The sequence below is a fragment of the Maylandia zebra genome, linkage group LG20 (assembly GCF_041146795.1).
Source record: "Maylandia zebra isolate NMK-2024a linkage group LG20, Mzebra_GT3a, whole genome shotgun sequence".
Lineage (NCBI taxonomy): Eukaryota > Metazoa > Chordata > Actinopteri > Cichliformes > Cichlidae > Maylandia > Maylandia zebra.
The window spans coordinates 5,603,941-5,629,935 of record NC_135186.1 but is presented as its reverse complement, the minus strand read 5'-3'; the positions used below and the strand labels follow the sequence as shown (position 1 = coordinate 5,629,935).

The 25,995-nt window shown below is 41.4% G+C and overlaps 1 protein-coding gene across 1 annotated transcript in view; it reads left to right on the top strand.

Moving 5' to 3' along the window:
• Positions 1 to 4,580: 4,580 nt before the first annotated feature.
• cntn3a.2 (contactin 3a, tandem duplicate 2) overlaps positions 4,581 to 25,995 on the top strand; it is a 45,473-nt gene continuing 24,058 nt past the window's right edge. The window contains exons 1-14 of the mRNA XM_004554167.3: positions 4,581 to 5,094; positions 7,675 to 7,814; positions 8,615 to 8,750; positions 14,737 to 14,912; positions 16,728 to 16,823; positions 16,985 to 17,188; positions 18,037 to 18,139; positions 18,816 to 19,000; positions 19,872 to 20,008; positions 21,023 to 21,152; positions 21,625 to 21,775; positions 22,061 to 22,188; positions 23,462 to 23,631; positions 24,989 to 25,106. Coding sequence (XP_004554224.2) covers positions 7,760 to 7,814; positions 8,615 to 8,750; positions 14,737 to 14,912; positions 16,728 to 16,823; positions 16,985 to 17,188; positions 18,037 to 18,139; positions 18,816 to 19,000; positions 19,872 to 20,008; positions 21,023 to 21,152; positions 21,625 to 21,775; positions 22,061 to 22,188; positions 23,462 to 23,631; positions 24,989 to 25,106 — 1,789 coding nt within the window. The 5' untranslated portion in view covers positions 4,581 to 5,094; positions 7,675 to 7,759. The remainder of the gene's footprint in view (positions 5,095 to 7,674; positions 7,815 to 8,614; positions 8,751 to 14,736; positions 14,913 to 16,727; positions 16,824 to 16,984; positions 17,189 to 18,036; positions 18,140 to 18,815; positions 19,001 to 19,871; positions 20,009 to 21,022; positions 21,153 to 21,624; positions 21,776 to 22,060; positions 22,189 to 23,461; positions 23,632 to 24,988; positions 25,107 to 25,995) is intronic.

Genomic DNA, 25,995 nt, shown 5'->3' with positions numbered 1-25,995 from the left:
GTTTAACTCTCTGTGGGTCGGCACTTGTGAGAGTTGGGCAGTGAGAGCACAGGTTTTTCCTGGTGCTAGAATTCAGTGAGAAAGACAATAAACCGCTAAGTCACAATGACAGTATTAAGTAAATTAAGTAAAATAAACATGAGTAAATTTTTTTTGTCCCATGTGACCATAATGTCTTTTATTCGTGGGTGAAAGGATCGGTTGAGTTTTTCCTCCTGTGTGTCTGAGGAATAGACTATATTTAAAGGATAGACATAGCCTTGGGCGCTGTTGAAAGATAAATAAATAAGTCAATGCAGTCCATGAACAAGTGCCAGCAGGGGATGACTCCTATGATTGCAAAATCAAGTGTGATCGTATAGAGGTCTATGAGGCCATTTATTCTACTTTTTAGTTGATTTTAATGCCTCATTTAACATCTTACTAAGAAGCTTATAGTCTGAGTTGATACGTTCAAGTACTCTTCAATACAGCATGATGTTCATCCTGGAAATTATGTTCATATTTACAGTATGAACAGGGTTGGTTTTCTTTGGTAGGGTGACCATATTTTGATTTCCAGAAAAGAGGACACTTGCCCCAGTCATGAAGAACTTTAATAATACTGTTTGCTTAAAGAAAATTTTAACATATTTAAACGCTGCCTTCTCTGTGCGGTTAACGAATGGTGAAATACAAAATGTCATAAAGGCTTTTACAAGTTAACAAGTGCAAAAAATAACTTATAACCCTCTGGAATTAAATAATGATACAGAAATAATGCCTCATCTGTATTAAAAAAATTACCAGTACTGGGATGGTACGAGGGAAATTTCTTTTGTAGTTCATCTGAAAAGATGTACTTGCGCTTTGGCATCTTTTAAACATCATCAGGCGCGTTGCTTCATGCTGTCTGTCCCATCTGTGAGCACAGAACCACTCACAAAGCAGCAACTACGGGATAACGCCTTCGACGCTTATTCCCTTCCGATGCTGACGGTGGATCAAGGAGACCAGCGCACAGGCTGCAGGCCCGGATGTATTGTCTAAATCGGCTGTCTCTCACCCTTTACCCACCCCTGTTGCTTGTCATGTGTTTCTTTGGTGTATTAAGAGTTTTTTCATGTGCTATGTGCAGAGGTGTTTTTTTTCTCCTTATCTTTCCTCATGTGGTGCATTTTCCATTGTTATACCTCTCTGACCTGTCTTCCCCATGTGATGTTTTGTGTAATGTATGTATGGTCGGAGGGTAAGATGGCGCCGCCATTGCGTGCAATAGATCGGCAGCCTTATGAAATTTCCCCTTGTGGGACTAATAAAGGTATATCAAATCAAATCAAATAACGTCACACATATAGGTCCTCTTTAGGCCTATAGGAAAACCCAGACATTTCCATCAATCTTGAAAATCCCCCTGGACACACGGACAGAATGTTTTTAGACATACTTTGAAACACATTTAGTTGTCGACCTTCTCCTCCAGAGAAAAGAGGACGGTTAGTCACCCTATCTTTGCGTCATACTCAGCATGTCTCTTCCTCCAAACACAGTGGTTCAAGTTGATGCCAAAGAGCATTTTTTTGTTTCATCTGACACTGAGCACTGTCTCTGAGGCCTTCTCTGAATCATTTAGATGTTCACTGGGAAACCTAAAAGAGATCTGTACGTGTGCCATCTTGAGCAGGGGGACTTTGTGGATGTTGTACGATTACTGCCCACTACAGCATAGTGTGCTACCAGTGCTGTTGTTAGTGACTTTGGTAGTTTTGAACAAATCCACAACCTTTCTCATGATCATCATCATTACCCCATTGGGCAAGATGCTGTATAGAGCTCCAGACCGAAGGTCAAGGTCAATTTATGTTTCTTCCACCAACAGTTAGCAGGTTCTCACCAAGCTTCTTGCTGCTAATCTTTTAGCCCATTCCACCATTGTGCAAGTCTACAGTCTTGTCCCTGACGTCCTTTGACAGCTCTTAGGTGGTGAATATTAAAATGGAAATTGATTACATGGAGAGGTGTGTAGTTTAGTCAATATCTATAATTGATTGATTGATTGATTGATTGGAATCTCTGTGCCACATGGGCACACAGCCAATCTGCCAGAGCCAGAATTCTGGCTGGGTTGCAGTGAACCAAAAGCTTATTTCATTCAATGAGATGCAAATCAATTTATAACTTTTGTCGTGTGTTTTTTCTCTATTTTTGGTTGATATTATGTCTCTCTGCATTAAAATAAAACTACCATAAATAGAGAGTTCATTTCTTGAGCAAACTTTAAAAAGTCAGCAGGGGATCAAATAATTACTTTGGCCAACTTTGCAGCTTTTAGTTTATGGAGTCCGTCTTCCATCCAGATCTTCAGAGTGTAGTGGAAGTTGCATGTCTGAGGGTGTGGAAGATTCGCTGTCTCTATATTTTATCTATGCTGTCCATACTGTATCTCCACAAAAGCTCAGGTGAACTATCATATTGTTTTTAATAGCTTTTAACCACGGGTTAGGGCTCCATTACATTTCCATGACAACCAGGTGCTTTTTCTGTACCGTGATTGGTACTGTGGGAAAAAGAGAGGTTCAGTTGTACCCACACCACTCCAATCTCATCCCATCAGAAACTAGTTTGAGGGATGTCACTCGGCCTCCATGCATGCCCCAACTGCACACAAAGGAGAAGCCACATCGACATATTTTGGAGTAATTTGAACACCCCACTCTGCCATGTTTTCAGCCACTTACAGCTCATTACATTGGTTTTCTGGTACATGTATACTTGAGTCCTAATGGCTCTCACCAACCCCACATATTATGACAGGTAGCCACTCCTATCTCAAAAGCTTGCACAAGTCCACCCACCTTTATGCCGCCTGTTTAGCGTAAAATGGAGGCTTGTTGAAATAAACAAGTAAATGATAAAGAAAGTTAAAAACAAGGCAGAGCAGAACTAATTTTCTTTTTCTTCTTTAACACTTTGTGACCCCTGGTGGTAGAAAATCTGTTCTTCCTTAAAGAAAATAAATATCAAGAACAAAGAAAAACAAATAAGTCATAAATAGAAGTAATAAATAGCATAAGTTTGGTCCTATTAGGGTCTTTGAACATTTGAAGTTTGCTGAAAATAGGACAAGTAAAGTCAATTATTAGGCAGGCTAATAGCACAAATTTTCTTGAAAGACATTTAATTCACTGTCTTCTCCCTGCAGACCTTGATTTGGAAGTGAAATCGCTCCTCCTCAGAGAAAGAAAGGAAACAGACCCGAGGAAAGGCAACTGACGAGTAATTCCTATTAGACAAACACGCAATGTTACAGAGCAAAAGAGCAAAATTGCAGATTATCCCCTGATGTTTGACAAAGTAATTATTCTCTTTAACAGAGGGTCTCTGGGGTATTATATACTGTTTCTATATTTAGATGCATTAAGCTTTTCTTTTTATATTAACCTATAAAAATCAAATGACAGAGAGAGCACAGGTGGAACTAATAACATTACCAAGTGCTATTGCAATAAATCACTCCAACATGATGCAAAGTAACTACACAAATAAAATCAACCATTTTTTTTATAACTGCACCTGTGCGCTACCTATTACAACATGTCAAAATATCTGTTCTGAGACAAAGGTGGACATATATTTTCACTACTGGTGTGAGAACAAAAATTCTGTTTTGGACATTGTTAAGCGAATAGTTCGGCACGGTTTTCAAAAACTCTTTCAGAAAAGATGTGAATACTGGATGAATGAGTAGAGAGAGCCAGCAGCTTTTAAGCTCGTTTAACACAAAAACAGAAGTGACATGTTTAAAGCTCAGTAATTAACACTTTGTCGTCTCCTTTGTTTAATCTGCACAAAAACGGCAGTGTAAAAAAACACAAGTTGCTGCTCCTGCCTCGTTTCAATCTCATTGTGGTTTAGGAGGTTTGGTGCACTGTGTTACCCCGAACCAGAGGCTCTCTGCCTCCTCACTGTAGCTTCATTGTTAATGGATAGATATGTTTCAGAACCTTCTTATCTATCTATCTATCTATCTATCTATCTATCTATCTATCTATCTATCTATCTATCTATCTATCTATCTATCTATCTATCATTTTTGGCTTTTTGTATTTGTACACTTTTACACATTTTTTCCTTATTTATTTGTCTAATATGTCTCTAATTCACTCTTTCTTGCAGACCCCTGTGCTTCTGTAACATGTGAATTTCTCCCATTGGAATTAATAACGTCTGTTTTGTGTCTTTATCTATCATTCTCAAATTAAAGTTTTCCTATGCAGCGGTATAAATTAAAGAAGTCTGGCCCAAAATAAAATAAACTTCCTGATACTTGTACAAAGCTACTTGTCATTTTAACTGTTTATCCAAGTTTTGTGTTTGTTTTCTGATTAATGTTTTCTGTCATTTCTAAACACTACACAAACAGGCACTGTGGGAGAATTAGCTTAATTTAAACTAATGTCTGTAGGCTGCACGTGTGCCAGGAGGACTGTACCAAATGAAGACGCAGGGGGGCGCAGTTCCCCGCCAGGTGCGCCTTCTTCCCTGCCTCCCTCCCCGCACCACCTTCCCATCCCATCGCTGCACGTTCTGGCTGCTTTATCGACCTTCTCCCCGCCGTGCAGCCCACTCCTCCTTCCTTCGCGGGGAGAGCGGGACTCTGACGCGCACAATAAATCATCCTCGCGAGGTTCCTTTTTCAAGCCCCATTTCATACTTACTCGCACTGGAGCGCAGACACGGGCGAGAGTCAAGCCTCGTAACTGTGGATGTAGCAAATGTGATTCAGCACAGCAAACAACGTGGGTGTTGTGCGTGCGAGCGCGCGCGCGCGCGTGTGTGCTTTTTCTTTTTTTCTTTTCTTTTCTTTTTTTGGTGGGGAGTGGAGGAAACGGAGGAGGAGGTGGGTGAGAGGGGCGATATGAAACGCGTGTGTTTATGTCTCCTTCGTTACCCGTTATCTGTGACTGACCACCGGCTCAGTTTCACCTGTACGAACGACCTTGCAATTGCGACCGAAATTCTTCTAACGAGGTTTCCATGGAGGAGCAGTTTGTCGTTTTATCCGTGAGGGCTGAATTTGGTTCCTATTGGTGTCAAGATATTTCGGGATAACAGGTAAGACTGTGTAATTTATATAAATAGCGACGGGCATGCTGTTGCCACCACGTCGGCCTGTTTTTATGCTGTTCCCGACAGCACCGTCCGCTCCTAATGCCTTTTATTTGAGAATAATTGTTTGTTTTAGACTCGAGCAACGTGACGTGACCTCCCAACTGCGGCCAATTCCTGCACACTGAGCAGGCTGATTTTTTTTTTTTTTTTAAAGAGGCAATCTAGAAAGAGGAGACTTCTTTTTCTTTTCTTTTTTTTTTATTAAGGAGTTGGCTCCAACATGCCTGCCTTTCTTTGTCAAAGTGATGTAAGGGGTGCAGTTAGTCACAGCCTGGCATTTCAGCCCCCTAACTGCTCCTGTGGTACTTACCTGGTGTGGTGCCACACTGCAGCTCACCCCGTGAAATAGAGCTAACCTACAGGCCAAAGACCAGTACATTTTTTAAGGGCTGAATGGGGCTTGGGTGGACTTGCATGCACTAAAACATAGAAGAAAGAAAAGTAAGAAACGTGTAATTACGGTTCTTTTGGCTGTATTTTAAGTAAAAAAAAACAAACAGAAAAACTTCAGAAGTAGCAGTAATTATGGGCTTTATCCTTTATGCGATCCACTGAGTGCAAAGGTGTACACACACACACACACACACACACACACACACACACACACACACACACACACACACAGTTTCTACCTTGCAGCGTTCACAAGGTAATTGCATACTTTAATGCCACAATGTCAGCTGAACAATCTGTGATGAATGCAGCTCAGGCCTTCAAACTAAGTACACTCCTACTCTTTCCAGCTGGGCTGTTTGTTCAGTCAGCATGTTACTTGGATGCAGGCAGAGTGTGATGTAGGTGGTAGATATGTGTTTATACATTTATTCTTTTTTTAAGTGTCAGTTAAGCCAGTGGTGTATTGGTTCCAGAAAGTACCCTTCTTGATTGAGACCGATCCCCCCCAAAGCTTTCTCACCACCTTCTGTCACCATCCTGTTAGCACCATTATTGCAAGCAGTGTGAATGTGTGCTTATGTGTGTGTGTGTGTGTGTGTGTGTGTGTGTGTGTGTGTGTGTGTGTGTGTGTGTGTGTCTGTGTGAGTGGGTGGGTCAGCTTGCATCTGTGTGTGGACAGCTCTATACAGCATGTGTTACGCTGGTGTAATTCTCTAATCCTCCAATTTGCATTTTTAAACGATTTATTGGATGTGTAGGGGGAAAAAAGGAACACATGTAACTCAGAGCCATCCCTGTAAAACCCCGCTGCAAATGCAAACCATGCAACATGCGAAGTTGACTGTACTGTAATACCCTCCATACCTTTTACACACACCAATTTTCAGTCTTGAGATGCCAGCACTTTACACTGTGGGCCTATTACTGAGGTAAGGCATGCAGGAGTCTTCTAGAGAGGAGGCATACCAATCCAATTTAGCAGACTTTGGGAAGGGGGGGGGGAGAAAACATGAAAGGTAGGAAATAAAATCTTGGCTGAGACCCCAACGTGTCTGATTTGACATGCAGGCAGCTAACAAACAATTAGACCCTCCATAAGTAGCACTCTGAACCAGACTCGCCTTGGGATTAGACCACAAATGAGCCGCACGTCACAGCTTATGTCTTCTAAATGGAAAGTGAGGGTGTGTGTGTGTGTGTGTGTGTGTGTGTGTGTGTGTGTGTAAGCTGGCTGGCTGTTACATGTGTTTCGTACATGGTGAGAAAGCAACTTTAGTGTGTAGGTGTGTGTGGGCTGTGTGACATTTAGCAGATTGATGTTATTATCTGCCCCTGCCCTTAATACGGCCGCAACACCTCTTGAAGAAACTTGTATTTTCAGACCCGACTTATTCATATACGCTTCCCTTTTATGCGTGCGCAGAGTAATGTACACAAATCTTCCCATACGCTGCGCACTCGTAATATGTGTATGTGTGTGTGTATGAGACCGTTCCCTTATTTGCTGTGTTATTGCCTGCTCTTCATTGTGTGTATGTTTGACATTTTGTAATTGCATCATTACGCGCTCAGTCCCCTCCTGCAAGAAGCGCGCGCATCGCAATTTGCAACACATGCTACAAGCAGTCAGACTCTTGCCCTTGATTACGGACCTGGGTGGAATGGCTTCCTCATCAGGCTGTCTTGATTCACCCCAGCATGTGGGAAGACACATGCTGCTGTGGGTGAATCTAATTGATTGGATGGCACCCAATTCCCAGGTCCAAGTCTCCTCAGGCAGCCAGAGAGTGAATCTGTCCAAGTGAAGGATGAGCCTAGGCGTTGGTTGCTCCCCTAATAGATTGGCATGGACTTCCTCCCATATGCCTCTGGTATCACCCTCAGACATCTCCGGGTTCAAGTTGGCCACACTACAGGGCGCAAAGTGACATTGCCTGGATCATTGCTGATTAGAGATGTGAGGGCTATCCGGCACCAAACTGTTCCTCCAGTTTTACAGTGATTATGTTTCCGCTGACAGAAAAATTCTGACACTTCCCCTGTCTTAGCTTGATAGGTGATTAAAAGATGTTACGCTGTCAGTGGTGGAGTTTTTGGTATTTTACAAGGAGATTCTCGTTTCAACAGGTCAAGCTCCTCTCTCTCTCGGAGAACACAAGTGCCATTTCAAAGCTTATTGGATGAAAGTCTCATTTACCCCTGGCTGCCAAATATGACGTTGCCATGGAAACAGCTTCTACTGTTATCAATCATCGACTGTTTGACAGGTAAACTACCTTTTTTTTTATTTTTTACGAGTGATGGATTTTTGGGGGGGTTTCTGGTGCGTGCGCACGTGTGTGTGTGTGTGTGTGTGTGTGTGTGTGTGTGTGTGCGTGCGTGCGTGCGTGCGTGTGTGTGTGTGTGTGTGTGTGTGTGCGTGTGTGTCTTCACGTTTGGACATTTACAGCTGTGGAATGAGACAAAAATAGTGTCAGAGAGGATGATGGCTCAGGTTTATAGGAGCACTCTGCAGTATTGGCTTCCACTCACAATCCAGACACAATACTCTCAATCTTCGTCATCACTTTCACCTGATGATGAGGCGTTTTACTTTTCTTTTCCTTTTTCACTTAGACAAAAACACTTAAGTAACATAAAAAGAGAGTAAAGATTTCCCCTTCTGCTGGGAATGATTTTCTTTGAATAATAATCATGTAATGTTTGTATTTACCAAGCATAGACAAAAAGTTTGCTAGTAAATGATTAAAAAAGTTTTCTTGTGAATTTGTTAAACTAGAGGTGTGTATTTTATTTTTTTTAATGCTGGAGCAGTGACACTTTTAAAATGACAGAAATGGCTTCCTGGTACCGGGGAACGCTGTGAGAAGTTCATTTTTTAAAAATCTATTTGTTTGCAAGAACACTTTGCAACACCCGCAAAGATATGAGACTCGCTTCCCTGTTTTAAAAGCCTCTTTATGACACTTTTCCATCTAAGAAAAATCAGGTAATAATGGAGTCCCGACTCCATTACAGTGATTTCTATTCTGTCTTCATGCTCACGCTGGAACTGTGTCTCTGTCAGATTGCCTGGACAGTGGATCATTCCATGGTCCGAGATGGAGAATGGAGCCGGGTGATTTGTTCATTCCCATTGACTCCATAGAAGAGGAAGCTACTCTGACTTGTGACGCAAAGGGAACACCATCTCCTCAGTACAGGTAGGAGCACATTCACGTTTAGGTTTTTATTCTTCAGGTTTTCAAAAATGTTAGTTTGGGGTTATTAAAATGGGTGAAAGACTGATTTAGAAATCATTATTTGCAAGATTTCGTTGGGTTTAACGTAGCAGTCATTTATAAGAAGTCGAGCTCAGCAGAATCCCAGCAGCTCAGCTGATCTCAACGTTCGCCAACATCAGCTGACAGCCTTGCCGATGCTCTTCCATACATTTAACTGGCAAATCTCACTTAGGACACACTATTAAAGCTGCTTTAGCCAGCCCACGTTTGCCTCATTCCCCAATGTTTGCACCTGCAAGGCGCTTTGCAACCCACCTGCACCCCATCACTTCGTCTTGTGCTGTACCTGACTTATTAAATGTCCCATCTATAGTCACTGATGCATGACTCTGTGTTGGGTCCCGCTTGTGCTCACTTCCAGATTAGTACATTCATTCACTCATGGGAGTGAGATGCCAGAACACAGCTTTCAAATATAAACTGATGGAAATAAAGATCCAGCGTCCTAACTGAACTGCAGTTCAGTTAGCACATTATCAACGCCGTATTGCTCTTTTGTTTAAAATAACACAGGCGGACTCGTTCTCCACCTCATAAGCAGTTACTTGCACTTTCTCCACTCTTTCGCGTTCATCACCGACGGTATTTTCTCAACTGTCAACGTCAAAAGAGGAGCTTGTTTAAAGTAAATGATTAGTTGAGCAAACATAAAAGCTGCATTGAGACATGATCGCAATCTAAATGGAAAAAGAAGATGAGGGAAAGGAAGAAGTGATGTACTCATCTGGATATTCTCAGTGACTTTTTACCCCAGAAAAGAAAAGTAATACAGATGCAGACACCTTTTTATACTCCTGGCTGCTCCCAGCTTGCCATTCTTGCAAAGCCAATTTAGATTATAGTTTTCATGTGGAAAAGCAAGCCGCTTTCCTTTCTATTAATTTTCTCCAAATTAGACTGAAATGCACATAGACACTCTGTGCAGCAGTGTCATTATGGCTTTACTAATTCATATTGACTAACACACCACCAATCTGCCTCTTGTCTTACCAGATAGTATCTTAGTGACACATGTGTAGCATCTTAATGATCGTCTCCTCTTATAAAACACAATGAGGCCGATGCAGGTTGCTAGACACCGGTTGGCACCAACAGACATTGATTACAAGTGTCTTTGGCGTTCGACGTTGGAATTACTGCAGCACAGCCGGCGCAGATGAAATGAATGACAGTGGTGTGGAGTATGTACATTCATTATTTCAGGCTCTTCACATTCCCCATCTAAGACCAGGTATTTTCATGTACTGATTAAAGGTGAGATGAGCATGTTTAACGGGGTGTCTTGTCACGCTGGCTGTGCTAGGCTCTGTATGCCCTCAGCACCTCTCTGGCTCCTCTCTTGAAGTGTAAATGGGCTCACACTGCTCTCTCCCATCCCCCTTCTTCTCTTTTCCCCCTTTTCCCTTTCCTCTGCCACTCCTGTCACTCACAGAGATATGAGACTTTCATACTATGCGCACAGCACTGATTTAAAAACTCGTGGGAGAAAATCAGATCTTCTATAGAAAAGCATCGTTGCTGCTGCAGGCTATAAAAGTTACACTGTGTGAGTGTCTTAAACGTAAACAGAAGGTGACTTGTCTACCCTTTACTTGACCTGAGGTTTGAAGTCTGTGGCTCTAGACCGGTAGATCATCCAGAATACTCGGATTTCTCTGTGGTCAGACAACATGTGTTCACAAAATGAGTTTCAAGCGGAGTAATTCAGTTTTCCAGTTGCCATTCAATCACCTGCCCTATGTTCGTGGCACCACTGAACAGCAGAGGCACTTCAGAGCAGGTCAAAAAGAGGTGAAAACGGTGGCTAAGGGATTAAGAGCTGAATGCAAGAGTGGACATGGACACCTACACAAACATGCAGGCATGTACTAGTCATTCCAGCCCTTTAGGTGTTCATCGTAAGCCACAAGAGTAATAGGGTTAACCTCATTGCATACAGTGACCAAGCTGCATGTGTATTGATCGGCCACAACATTAAAACCACCTGCCTGATCTTGTGTAGGTCTGCCTCGTGGCGTCAAAGCAACACGGTCCCCTCAGAGCATGGACGTGGGATTTCTGGGGAAGTCCTGGCATCAGGACATTTGTAGTCGAGTCTTTCTTCGCCTTTCCGTCTCCAGCGACTTCATCATCTTGTTTATGTCTGTCTTTTCGCACAAATGTTTCTGTTATGCTTCCCTTTCTTGGCAAAGGAGATATTTTGCTTTATTTTTCAAAGTTATTTGAGTTATTTCTGAAACCAGTGGGCAGTTTTGCCTGCCACTTCAAGTTTCTGCCCTTTTTATTGCTTTGTTTCTGCAGCACAGACGGTTCATGAAGAGTCATATTTCATTAGTTTAAAAAACAAAGGTGTTATCGAGCGCTTGCTTTTTTTTTGCTCAAGTTGGTGGGAAAGCTGTCAATCAGGCTGTGGTGTCAAATAAACAACCACTCTCTCCTTTCCAGGATGTCCACATACACATATACCATAGATGTGAGAGCAAATTGATCTGCCAGTCTGCATTCTGTGTAAGCAATCTATGTGCAGCGCTGTGGAAAGATTTCAGGCAGAGAGGCATTGGTTAAGTCACAAACTCCTTGTGCAGCATGATAAACGTGCACTGATCAGCCATTAAAACCTCCTCTATTGTTTAGATGCATCAAAACAGCACTGACCTTTTTGGGCATGGATTCAGGACCTCTGAGTCTAGCTCATTGGTAGCAGATCCTCGAGGTCCGCTGGGTTAAGAGCTCTTATTGGATTGGGCATCCCACAGATGCTTGAACAGATTGGGATATGAGCCCTCAACTTTTCGAAATATTACCTGACGGAGGTGCATGTGAGAATGCAAATGTCCCACGCAGTGGGTTCTGGTTTGCACAGATTGTGAGAACAGCACAGATAATACCCTGGTGAATGCACAGCTAGCGAGCCCTATGTGCTGCTTTGTGGACGCTCTGCACAGGAAGATCTCTACTGTAAACCAAACTGAATATTTCCAGCATCGAGAACATGGCTGGCACGAGCGATCTCCATGTGTACTGCATGTGAGAGAAGACGGCATCTTCCCAAGTACTGCCAACTTTTTCCAGAGTTAATGTGTGAAAACGATTTTTGTAATACTCCCAAAATGTTCCCACCACCTTTTTTTTTAAATGCAGTGGAGCGCATTGCTCTACTGAGGCTGGAGGAAGCCACTGCAATTGTCATGAGTCTGCAACCATGTAAAGCATTAAAGTAAAATCCACATGAATTCAGTGGTGCATTTTAATGACCAGTGTTATTCCAATGTTGATATTGTTGCACCTGATCGCTAATTATTCTTTAAGAATGTTTTCTTTTTCTTCTCTCTTTTACTGGGAAGCGAAACATATATGCTTTTGAAAAGTCATCCATTGTGTTTCCCACATGTCTGTTGCCACTTGTTGCCACTTAAGTAAAGCAAGAAAGGAAGTGTTTTGCTAAGTGAAAGAAAGGGTTATGTTTTTTTCTTAAACACAAACAATGGAACATTCTTGAAAAGTGCTCTGTCCTTGAACCCATCAATGCTCAGCTTTTGAATAGCATTTAAAAGGAGATAGAGTTTTTGCGGTGGCGGGGAATGAAAATGAATAATGAGACTTGCTTGAATCAATGAATTAACCTTAAGTTTTTAAGAGTTCTTTTAGGTGCTTCATTTATTTGATAGCACCGTCGTAACCTGCTTCACAGAGCTTCTTCTTTTTTTAATTCTTCCTCCTGCTAAGTGTTGGAAAGATATAATAAAGGGTGAAAAGGAGTTTAAAAGGCCTCCTTTGATACATTGAGCCATTGTTACCTCTTGCCAGGTGGTAATGTTTAGTCCTGATGGGGAGTCAAAGGTGGAATAATATCACATTATGTAAATCTAATGTGACAGAGACGAGGTGATTATGGTTAGACTGATGATCATTGTCCAGAATGGCTTCTAAAACCTTTGTCCTCCGCTCCCCTTAAATAGCGAAGGACAGCTTTGTGTATGATACCCCTAGATTAAACTTTAATGATCCCTGTGGGGAAAATGGGATAACTGCAGCAGCAAGTAGTAGCAGAGCTAAATAATGAAAAATGGAAAAAATACAACACCGTAAAGAAATTTGCACTTCAAGGTTTATACAGACACAAAGGACATCTGTTAGGTGAGTAAATTAATGATATATAGACATGGCAGCATGATTACGGTACTGTTAGACTGCAGGTACAAAAAAATATGATTCGCTCAAGCAGCATACAGTCTCGAAAAACAAAGTACACTCTCTTTTAATCCTAAGGTGGTAAATTTCAGCAGATAATAAACTCATCGGGTCCTTATCAGCTTCGAAAGTTACTTAAATACAACCTCAGATGTAGAACAATATATGATATATTGTTTATTTATTTTAACAAAAATAAGCTAAAATGCAGAAACATTTTGGTTTCTGCAAAATGTTTCTGCATTTTGGTAATAACTATAACCACAATAACATGAATGAATAGTTTTTTGCGTGACTTTATCAGTCTCTCACATTGTTGTGGAGGAATTTTGATTCACTCTTCTTTACAGCATTGATTCAGTTCATCAAAGTTTGTAGACTGTTGTTTATGCACAGCTCTCTTAAGGTCCCACCACAGGGTTTCAGTCAGCTTGAAGTCTGGAAGAGTTCATTGTCGACTCACTGACAGCTGGTTTGAGGTGTTTGTGCTGATATTCGGCGTTTGGTTTTCTCCAAATGTGGCACAGTGCAATGTGGCCAAACAACGGTCTTGCCTGTCCACAGGACATTGTTTCAGAAGTCTTCTGGTTTCTGCAGATGCAGCTTTGCAAACTTTAGCTGAGCAGCCGTGTTATTTTTAGAGAGAAGAGGGTTTTCTCCTGGCAGCTCTTCCAACCAAGCCATACTTGCCTTTTTCTAATTGAGTTGTCATGAACTTTAAATTTTAATGCTAACTCAGATGTTGCTTTGAGGTTTTTGCAGGTCACCTGTCTGACCTTGGGTGAATTTGCTGGCATTCCCACTCCTGGGAAGACTAGCAGCTGTCTTGAGTTTTTTCCACTTGTGAATAATCATTCTTACTGTAGAATGATGGACTTAAAATTGTGGGGGAATGTCCTTTAGACCCTTCCTAGTTTAATGGTCAGCAGCTTCTCCCAGATCACTGCTGATGTCTTTCCTCCTTGGCATTTTGCTAACACACACCTGAACTTTACAGACCAACAGACTGCCAAAAATCTTTCTTTTATAGAGGTGCTTACACTTGCTGATCATCACTTAATCAAGTGGACTGGATTAGCAGCACTTGGCTGTTTCTCATCCTCTTAATTCCTGGGGAATCAGTAAGGGTGTACTTAGTTTTTTCATGCTTCTGCATTTTGCTGGGGTGGGGATTTGTTTGTTTTTTTCAATATATAATGGCATGGCATAATATGTCGTCATCTGTTTGTCTGAGCCTGTAGTAACCTTGTATCAACTTTGAATCAATTAATTTTCATTGTGTCCTGATGCACGAGCCTTAGAATTTAAAGAGGGTGTACTTTCTTTTCAAATGACTGCAAGCATAGTTTATCAAGTTGATGCACAGAACTGTCCATAATTTGCTGGCAGTCACACATGTATCAACTCCATTGTCCTTAACCCTGAACACAACACAGTTGTGTTTGCAGATTTGTTTGTTTTTAAGGAAGTTTAATCACAGCCGAAAAGAATCGTTGGCCAAAGTCCTAACCACAAGAGTTCATTTCAACTAGCAACCTTTTAAAATCCTCGGCACCATCGCAAATCACACCACATAAAGTGTATTATTCTTATTCCAAGTGAGTTACCACAGTGAATTGTGTTTTCCACTCACCTCCTGTCAGACCACCTTGGTTGGAAGGAAGAAGGGGACTGCGTGTTTTGCCAGGGACTGATGGTGTCTTTGCCCTCACAGATGGTCACTGAATGGGACTCTCATAAATCTGGGTCTGGATCGTCGGCGGCGTCTGTCTGGGGGCAACCTCATTATAAGCAGCCTGGACCGATACCAGGATGTAGGGATGTACCAGTGTATGGCCTACAACACAGTAGGAGCTATCCTCAGCAGAAGAGCAAGTCTTCAGTTTGCCTGTAAGTTACAGTCAGAGTTTTAACTACAAAAAACCACGGGTGTGTAAATGCTCTTAACTACAAATAATGCAGACGTACACTAAAATGGAAGCGCTTTATTTGCAGTATTTATCAGCACGCAGCAAGTTCAGTGGGGAGCCGCATTAAATATTAACGTAACATGGGAAGAATCTGAGTGCGATGACGCTTCCTTACTTATGGTCATGCAGACTAAGAGTTGCTATTTCACTTTGTGTTGTTTGCTTCAATCAGAAGTCATTCCAGTTTCGTTGGATGCACTCTGGGGTAAAGTAGTCTACCAAATTGCACAAGTAGTGTTTGAAGAATAACTTAATAAGGACTGGAGCCAGAAAAAAAAAAAAAAAGAACAGAACACAGCATACCTGCACTTTTACGAAAAAGGAAGAACAAAGCAAATGAATATAAGCTGCAGTGCAAACTATACTACAATGCATTGCTACAAAAATAATAATTTAGGCAGTAAAAAAAATGTACTTTCACATCACGTTCCTGCTGGTGAAGCAGGTAAACAACTCAAATGAATAACCAAATGAATACTTATTACTTCTATACTATTCATTAAGGCTTCCTTTCATGCAGATCGCAACAAAGCGCCTTTTCACACCTTCACTCGGTGGTGGTATCTTGCCGTGCAGATGTTTTGGGTCTTTTTTGACAAGCTTTTAAGATATGGGATGGTCAGAAAAAATGGAATAATGACATTTTAATAACTTAACAACAATGACTTGAGAATAATGACCGGATAATGGATAATCTAACCTCTCTGAAAAAAGTTTGAGTCATTTTATTAACCTTCAAAGGAGTCTCCAATGAAAAACTATAGTTCTTTTTCTTTTTCAGATTCTCTTAGCAATATTTGGATGCAACACGAAAGAATAATAACAAGAAAAAAATATTACTAGGTACATATACCTTAAGGTGTAGCTCAATAAAAAAAGTTTTCAGTCGTTTCAACTTTTTTCTTATAGTGTTATGAGCTCTTGCAGCATATCTCGTCATGGTATATTAATGTCTTGGTCCCCCTCAGGCAGTTTTGGGCAGCTATTTTGAAACCACTATAAAATGAATAGAGAGAGATCCAAAAGTTCATTCTTACAATGGACAAACTCTACCTTGTAAAGCACTGATTTAAGAAAAAACTGTAAAGGTTGAAGTATGAAGTTTATAAAGCCTCAAATTGTAATTCTGCTTGGCACATGCAAAGTTGCACAGCCTTACAGACTTCATCACGACTCAATTCAGAATGCAGATGTAGCGAATGGCTCTCGCTCCTCCCACCAGAGCCTTGAACATATGCCAGGCTAATTTACACGATTCATACAGAGGCTATGAACCGTCATGAACCTCTTCTGTGCACGAGCCGCAGTTCAGCAACACGATTGGCTCGTGTGTTTACCTGTTCGGCCATCTCTGCTGCTGCGGGATAGATTTCTATTTGAGATTCTGTGCTAAGTCAAGTCTTGTGATTTCAGCGCTTACACAAACATGTACATAAATTAAGTTAGTGGCGGGTTTTCACATCCAAGTTCCTTTTTTTCACAAAATGGCATATCGCTCATATCTCATTCAGGCCCTGGGTTCAGCAGTCTGTCTAAACTCTTCTGTTTCAGAGCCTCACTTGTCTCAGTTGCTTTTGTTCTCCCTCAGGCCTTGCAGAAGTGCAATTTTCATTACAGCTTTCTTATGGGTTTGTGTCAGTGTCTTGCAGAAAGCTTTTACTCAGCCTCTTTTCCACTCCCCTGATATGTGACATCCTACAGTAAGCTTCCTTTTCATTTTTTCCCCCCCTGTCAGACTTAGATCATTTCAAAGTTCACACCAGAAGCGCAGTGTCCGTCCGAGAGGGACAAGGAGTGGTGTTGCTTTGTGGATCGCCCACTTCCTCAGGAGGTAAACTCTGCTGTTGTTTTGAGTCCTGCTGAAGTGTGATTAAAACATAATCTTGCTGCCACTGATTAGCCCCTTTTCTAATCACAGTTAATTCTCTTAATCACATTTAATATCAGAGAGCATCCAGGATCGTCTCATGCGCTTCCTTGTTTGCCTTCCAGACCTTACTTATGCATGGATCTTCAATGAGTACCCGTACTTCGTTCAGCAAGACAATCGGCGCTTCGTCTCCCAGCAGACGGGAAACCTTTACATTGCCAAGGTGGAGCCCTCTGATGTGGGCAACTACACGTGTGTAGTGATGAACAGCATCACAAAGGGCAAGGTTCAGAGCTCCCCCACGTCTCTGATCCTCAGGACAGATGGTAAGACACAGCTTGTGCCTTTGACGTGACAAGTATTGCCTTTCAGCCTCGCATTATGGGCCTTTCATTTTAAGGTGGCTTTAATCATTACCCCAGCGAGAGTGCTCTTTATCTCGTTGTACTTCACTGAAGTTGAGTCACAGAGGGCTAATGCCTGTAAGTAAATAGTTGCTCCTCAATGTAGGCCAGCAAACAAAGCACCCAAATCTCTTCTTTGCTGACTTAGCTTCTCTTATAATTCGCAGTCCCTTTAAAAGCTTTCTCTTTGCTTTCACATGAATTCTCGGGCCTGTTCTCAGCGGCGTGTTGTTCTGTTCTCTGTTATGCTTTCATAGAACGAGTGAATAAAGATTGCCCTGGGAATGAATTAAACATAAGTCATACGTCAGTGGACCATTACATTGAGTGTTCTGGTGGTTCAGCCAGTTTCTACTCAGTGTACTGTACATGTAACTGCATAAATTTAAATCCCCTTGCATCACTTTCTGGTCGCGATCTTGAGTGCCTTTCCTGAATGCTGATATTAACAATGAAACACAACAGAGGTTAGGAACTGCCTACTCAAGCTTTGAAATAGCAGATTAAAAAAAAATCTCTAGATGAAAAATAATGCTTGGTGTATTTAAATTATTCCTCGCTGGGTTTTGGCTACACTCTGGTGACTGTACTCTTAAGCGATGCACGATTTTGAGTTTAGTTTACCCATGAGAGAGCGTTTGCTCATGTGCATTTCATTTTTTCCTCTGTTAGCTTTCCAGTGCTATTGTTTGGTCCATAATGCCAGCCGTAATGCTTGTAACTCATGCATAATGGAATACTGAGCAAGTTCTTGTGCTTGGTCCTCATAGGAGTGATGGGTGAATACGAGCCGAAAATAGAAGTTAATTTCCCAGACAATGTACCCGCCGCGAAAGGATCAACAGTTACGCTGGAATGTTTCGCCCTTGGGAAGTAAGCTGGATTTCCTCAAGCATGTTTTTAATCTTTCACTGTCTTTTCTTTCCATACAAGGAACATCTGGATTTCTAAGCAATTATGGTTCTTAGAGCGTGGCATCAAGCCACGATTGGTCTGAAAGCAACGTGTCGTTGGAATGGGTTAAGTCCAGACCAGGGATGTCAAACTCATTTTATATTCTGGGGGCACATACAGCCCACAGGAAATCTGTCAACATGACTCTTTGGGCTTAAATTGTAAGAAATAGGTGTGTAAAATTATCATAAATTATAAAACAAAGGTTTTGTCAAGAGAATGTCTTTTTTTTCTACTCACCCATTGTAAATAAAGACATTTCTGTAGTAGATAAGATCATTTAATTGTTTATCTGTTACTTCATTACTTGTTTTAGTATGAATGACAGTGGGGGAGGTCTTCATCAGTGGGAAAAGCTGTAAAATGTATAAAAATAAAGTTAAAGGTCCCCAAAAGTTATTTTCCAAAACCACTCAGTGGGCCAGATTGGAGTCTTTGCTGAGCCAATCTGTTTTGACACCCGTGGTCTTGACCATTTATCAGCAAAACGAAAAAAATAAGTACTGCAGTCCATCTGACGCTTTATTGCTACAGATTGTTACAGACACCTGCACCTGATTCCCCGCTGAGCTCTTCCTTCGCATGTGTCTCACAGCCCCGTCCCAGAAATCACCTGGAGGAGGGCCAACGGTGTTCCCTTCCCCAGCAAAGTCAAAATGAAGTACTCGAACGCCGTGCTGGAGATTCCCAGCTTTCAGCAGGACGACACGGGCGGTTACGAGTGCGTGGCCGAGAACAAGATGGGGAAGAACACAGTCACCGGTCGGCTGGCTTTTTATGGTACTGCGACTTTTGTTTGAGTTTTGAGACGACGCCACAGACAATTGAGTTAGACAAAATGGGTAAACAATCAATATCTCTGCTTCTTTCAGCAACGTCGACAATTGTCACGTCGTTAGACTTTGTAAATGGCAACAATTGTAATGTGATCGTTTAAAAGCTATAAGTAATTTTATAATAGCAAGAGCTCATTGTTATACACGCTACTTTAATGCACACACAAATCTCTGCCTTCTTCCTGCATTTTAAGCGTTTCACTGCAGCTATTACATTTTGGGTTCTTGGCTTGCTTCAGCCGCTGTGTTTTCCTGTGAATCTGTGAAAGAGGGAAAAATGACACTTGTGAAATTGGAAGTGACAGTATGTACAGTGCCACCGAAGTGAGCTGTGCTTATTATGAGCATTGGACTCATGAAACCCATGAAATTTCCTGAAAGCTGTAAATATATGAGAGACTTAGGGGGGGTTGTGTGCTGGATGGGAAACAAGCAGGACCTGACATTTATTATACGCAGAATTAAGGTGACAGTTTGGGGGGGTGAGTGCTGGTATCGGGTGCTGTTCGCCGGTCATGAGAGCTTCTTCCTTTGTGGTTCGGGGTTTTAATGTTAATCTTTGGGTTGCCTCGGGCTGCTGACACATTTAAGAGATGTAACTGATAGACTGAATTCAATTTTCTCTCCTCTAGCCTCTTAAAGGAAAACCCATTGACGACCCCCCCCCCCCCCCTTAATTTGGGCTGCCAATCTGCACACGCTTTCCTTTGAACTTATTTAGATGCAGCTTATTTAATACGATAATGCTCCTTCCTCGAAATCTGCCCTCTGGTTCTTGTCAGATAATTCACTCGAGGATAATTCTGTGTCCTCAGCAAAGCCTCAGTGGGTCCAGACAATGAAAGACACGGCTCTAGCCATTGAGGAGAGACTTTACTGGGAGTGTCGAGCCAACGGCAGGCCCAAACCCTCCTACACGTGGCTGAAGAACGGCCAACAGCTCCTCTCAGAGGTAAATTACCGGCTGTCGTCTGCCACCTACAAGTGTTTCATTTTAAAGACTTAATCTTCAGCTTCAGCTCTTCCTTTCATTTCCGAGAGCCTGGCATAAAACACACTGCTGTTTTCCCGAGTGTAATTCAGAGTGCGATGAGAGGAGAGGGTAAACATCTTACTAAGGTGTGCCAGTGATGAGACATGGATGTAACTGTCTCGTATTCTGCTTTACCTTGGCAGATTACAGAGTCTTAGAAAGTGGATGTGCACGGCTCCCGAGAGATTGCTCTATTTTATCTGAATGGAGTCAGTGCTTGTTTTTCATTATTCATGGTGCATGTTTAAGCTCCTTCATATTGAGGGACAATGGGTTTAATCTTCTGTGAAATATACTGTATATAGCACTACACCTAACTCTAGACCACCAGAGAAATACATGTGGTCTTGCATATTTTGAGATTTTTAAATTTGGCTGACCTCGATATGCCTCTGACACTTAATTTCTTACCTCTTACATGCATTATACTGTAGCAATAACCATCCTGATATTGTTCAAAACTAATGTTTAAATATCCTTCTTTTATTTGAGGTTTATTGTTTTTACTGTTGTACGATTCAGAATATGATTTTCACCATGAAAGTTGCATTTTTATCTAATTTGTTTCATATTTATAGTACAGAATATAGCTAATGATTAAAAAAAACACTAGTAGGTGCTGTACTGTATATGGTTAATACTGAGAAAATAAATTAAAAAGTGCAGATATAATACAAAAAGCTCAAATATTGCATAGACTGGACCAAAAGTGCACAGGATAGGGAAAAAAAATGAATGTTCCATACTTAGAAAACAAAATTGTGCTTTGTGCTCATAGCGATAAATTATTTTGCAACAGCATCCTGATTTGATCCGCGTCCATTGACAGCACCTCTAAACAAATCCAGCACTTGCCAGAGCGCGCCGCAGAAAGCAAAAGCTACCTGTAAGTGTAAGGAGAATAATTGCTTTCTTTCAACCTTTTCTTCACAGGACAGGATCCATGTGGAGGACGGAGTCCTGTCAGTGTCTGCGCTGACCCTGTCTGACGCTGGCATGTACCAGTGTGTGGCCGAGAATAAACACGGTGTCATATATCTTGCTGCTGAACTAATGGTTTTAGGTAGGATGGCATTTATCTCTCTTCTAAATCCTCAAATCTTTGTTGCCAAAAGGATCTTAAAGGTCATCTTTCTGTCATTCTTAAAGGTTGTCTGGATTAGCAGATAATGGGGTCAATGTGGATGTTTTTGTGGGGTCAGACACATTTAGATATATATATATTTTTCCCCCTTTACTTTGATGTGGGGATGAAGATGGTGTAATAGATGCCAAACTCATAGCTGAATAGTAAACATGAACTTTTACTGCAAAACCAATTAAAAGTTATAACAATATTTTCTGCTTCTTCTTTTATTAATACATAAAACTGGCTAAAAAACACCGTTACAGCGTCGATTTTTATGCCGGTTTGATTCGTCAGTTTTAAAAAACGATGTGTTTCAATTACTGTAAGATTTGAAAACTGGTGCTTGAAATGCTCAGTGAGATTTGCTGCAGTCTTGCACTAACGCCAGTTTGCTGTTTCCCACCAGCTTCTCCTCCAGACTTCACAGGGAACCTCCTCAGAGCTTTGCTCAAAGCCAAGACAGGAACTACAGTGACTTTAGAATGTAAACCCCAGGCCTATCCCATCGCTAGCATTTTATGGAAGAAAGGCAACCTGCCAATCCACACAAATGACAGGTAGTAACAGGGTTAACGTTATTCTGAAAAAGTCAATGTACACAGTTTTATAGGCTTGTTTTTTTCCGTATATAAGCCAGTTATCTATCCCAGCTACACTCCTCTTTAGCCATCTTTGGTCTAATCAATATTCACCACACACACACACATGCTGCCTAACTGGAAGATGTCCATTATGTAAAATGCTGAAAAATCCAGAAGTCGGTGTTTATCTGATGGTAAAATGAGTCTTTGTTCTTGGCAGTCGGATTGTAAACTGCTCTCACTGTTTGTATACTCCTATAGGATCACACTGTCCCCAGATGGAACGCTGAGGCTTGCCAACGTGAGCAAGTCTGATGCAGGCAGCTATACGTGCTTTGCTAGGAATAGATTTGGCATGTCAAGTACAACTGGAAGGCTCCTTGTTACCGGTAAGCTCTCCTGTTAAATAGCAGATTGTTTGTGCGCTCCACTTAGTAAGCAGAATTTTATGCACACTATGGATTAACACACGAGAGCTAGCGTACTGCAAGGACCCGAGTCAATAACTTGTAGTTAAATTTAAAAAAAGTAATAAATAAACTTTGAGGTTTTGTGCTGAGGTGTGTGTCTATACTTTGTAAGGTCTCTAGTCTTGCGATTAAGTAGACTAAATATTTCAGATAATCATTTGATTGTTTTGTTTTTATTTGAAGGGATGTAATAAAAACAAAAAAACTTTACGCGTGCATTATTGAGTCGTTTTGTCCGGACGCATTTTGCAGCGGCTGCAGTAACGCGCTTGGAAGGCGTTTGACGAAACACTCGATCATTGTTTTCCTCAAAGCAGTTGAGGCAACCAATTTAGTGCAATAAATGAAAGTGCCCTGAGTGGAAGCGGTGAGCACATTAGTGAGGTGGTGTTACAGATGCTGTTATTGTTGAGCGTGTTGTTGTTTTCTTCATTGGAGTTGAATGTTCTGTGAGTTTGTTATTGGTTTTTATTAATGTGCTGAATGATATTGTCTGCCGCTGTAACTGCCAAGGCCAGTTATTTTTTTTTAAATTACCGGAGTATTTTTTCACAGCCGTAAAGCATTCGGAGGCACAGAGCCATGACCCACACATTGATTATTAGTAGCTTGAGAACTGAGGGGACGCTTTTTTTATCCCTTGACAGCTTCTCCAAGGTAAGATATGAGAGTACAAATCCACTTGCTTTGTGTTGTATCTTCTTGATTTGATTCCTGCCGTTCATTATCTTGACCTTTTGAAGCACAGGAGGCCAAATGATTGCTATAGCAGACTTTAAAGCAGCGCTCTTCATTTTTTATTTTTTTTCGTTGTTGTACTGGTTGTGCAGAGCAGCTCATTACATGAAGTTTTATCTGATCCATGGTGTATTGTAATTGCTATCAGGATTTCTGAAGATTATGTGAGCCATTTTAGTGGTGGCAAGGCTGCATGTTATCACACATTATTTGACTGAGTTTTTCATGAGACCTTCCTTTATATACACAGACTGCTCTGCCTGTGACTCACTGTATTGCGGAGCATGATTTTTGTGTCTCGGGAAGTGTTGTGTCACTACTCTGCTCCTATTTCCTGAAAATCAACAAAAGGGCTGCTCATCTGCTGGAAGTGAAAAGTCTCATGTCTCACATAAGATTGCCACCCTCCCCTTTAGAAATGGCTGGCTCTCACGTTTTTATTTTTCCTGGGTAGATCCAACCAGAATCATCCAGGGGCCAGTGGACACAGAGATCATTGTGGGCGAGAGCATTGTGTTACCCTGCCAGGTCACCAGCGATCCCGTCCTTGATGTTTCTTTCTCCTGGGCCTTCAATGGACAGCTCATCGCCAAGGGAGACGGTCACTTTGAATTTGTGGGTGGGGTGAGTGACCCACAGCCGTAGTTTTTTTGTTTTTGTTTTTTCTTATGTGCGAATGGGCACTTGGCACCTCTCCCCATCTTGCTTCACTTCATCCCTGCCATTAGTTTAAAGGGACAGCTTGTGGTTTGACACCCTGGTATTTCTTGGAGAGATAGAGCATGGCAAGTTTTGCTGCACTTGCTGTTATACCATCCTTTTTCTTTTGCTATTTTAAATTTCTCTCTGGTGGCAAAGAAGGCTGGGGAAAAGTCTTTGGCATGAAGCGTTATTAGATCATTTAAGACCTCTTAGCTTCTAATTGTATTCTTGTGAATGGAAACATGGCAGCCGTCGTGTCAAAATACACTTCCTACATAGAAATCATCATGTAGGTAATGCGCTAGTTGCTCAGCCATTGTGACAGGTTGTCTTCTATTTGAGCACACTTCTCTTACTCTTGCTCAGTCTTCTGAAGTCATCTATTTTTTAATACGTTGGCTGGTCTCTTCAAATTCTGCTTTGACATGGCCTGCTGCACAGCCTCTTCATAACGGGAAGGAATACGTATTATTAGAGGTGCCTTGTAAAGGAATCAAAGCATGGCAGAGACCCAAACGACAAAACACTTTGAGAACATCCTCGCACCCTTTGAGATTAACCATTCTTCTTGGGTGTGTGTGTGTATGCGTTTGACTGACAATGTTCTTATCTGAAAAGAGACTCCTTCCCCAGAAATGCTCAAATGTCCCCAGTCCAAAGAGATTATCAACTTAACTTTGCTGCTTCAGGGAATTTAATTTCCATAATTAAACCACATTGGCTGTGCTGCCACGTTTTCCTGCCAAAGCCAAGAGAACGATTTCACCACTAATTTACCATTTTCTGCTTACGGGTGTCCTCTTAGATGAGAGCCTTTTCTTTTCTTTTTTTTGTTTTCTTCTCCAAATGAGCAAAAGCTGCCTGCTGTACTCAGTAGTAAAAGCTTATTTATGTAGTTGCTTGCAACAGGTCTTGAAGGTCACAGCACTGACCTCTGCAAAAGGCGGGTAAAGCAGTCGAGACCTTGTCAGACACAAAAACTCAATTTACTCTCTGTTGTTTTTGTGAATTTTGGCCTTTTTCTTTTCCATTCGAGCTCATGTTGAACAGCTGTTTGTGACCTGATACTGTATATACACAGAATTTCTCCCAGAAACACTGTGCAGCCACTTTTCCTCAGCAATTTCCAAGCTAAGTACTGTAACTAAAGGATATGCAAACGGTTTTTAGAGCTGCTATTTACTGTGTCTTTATATATGCTTTGCTACCTTTTTTAATAAGCTGTCACGAGGTCCATTATCTTTCATGCTACATAAAGCTCTCTTTCCTCCTTCCATAGAGAACAGCAGGAGATCTTATGATCAGGAACATTCAGCTTTACCATGCTGGCAAATACATCTGTGTGGTGGACACGGACGTGGAGAGTCTATCAGCCGTGGCTGTATTGATTGTGAAAGGTAAGAAAAGCTCGTCTCTGCTCTGCAGTTACCAATTAAAATAGGGCTTACAGCCAGGGATGTTTAATGGGTAAAAAAAAAAGGGAGAGAGAGAAATTAAAAAAAGTAGACTCAACGTAAAGTGGATGATGGATGCAGCCTCAGTAAAAAGAAGTCTGTAGTCTTTAAGTGTTACTGAGCAGAGCAGTGTTAAAGAGATTTCAGAGAGATTACATCGCTATGCTTTGCTGAGAATTAAAATAAAAAATCTTTTGAGGCGTGCAGTTTTCGATAGGGTTTTTAAACTCAAATAGGTTTGTTTTAGATTGAGATTGCAGTGCAACCAAAGTGTCCATATTCTCATCAGAATCACCCTGGATATCATCAGAGTGTTTATTTCTACTACAAGGCGCTTCATTACATCAAACAGAGGAAGGCGCTTTCCTTTTCTCTGGCGCTCAGAGATGTTTTTGGAAGAAAACTTCACAAAACTGTGTGAAATTCTAAGAGTACGAGCCATACATTTTTTAGGATGTGTTCCTTTTTCTCCCTCTCCCTGTCTTTTAATTACCAGTTTTCAATATTGTTGCAGTGTACTTGACAGCAGAATGCTTACATGCCTGTCTGCGCTCACTCATGCAGTATGTATAGCTCCTGAGAGACATTATTGTCGAGAGCTACATTTGGCAGAACAAAATAACTTTTGTTATTTATTTCAGGGAGGGGTGTGTTTGTGTTGCTCGTGGAATTGGAGGAGGGATGTTTCGGGGTGGAATCAATACACCAAATAGCCCAGCAAATTGACACCACCCAAATATGCTAAATGTCAGATGAGGTGAGGGATGATTTTAGTGTCAGGATTTGAAAAGGTTGAATCCATAGCTTTATCTTGCAAGGATAACAAGTTGCT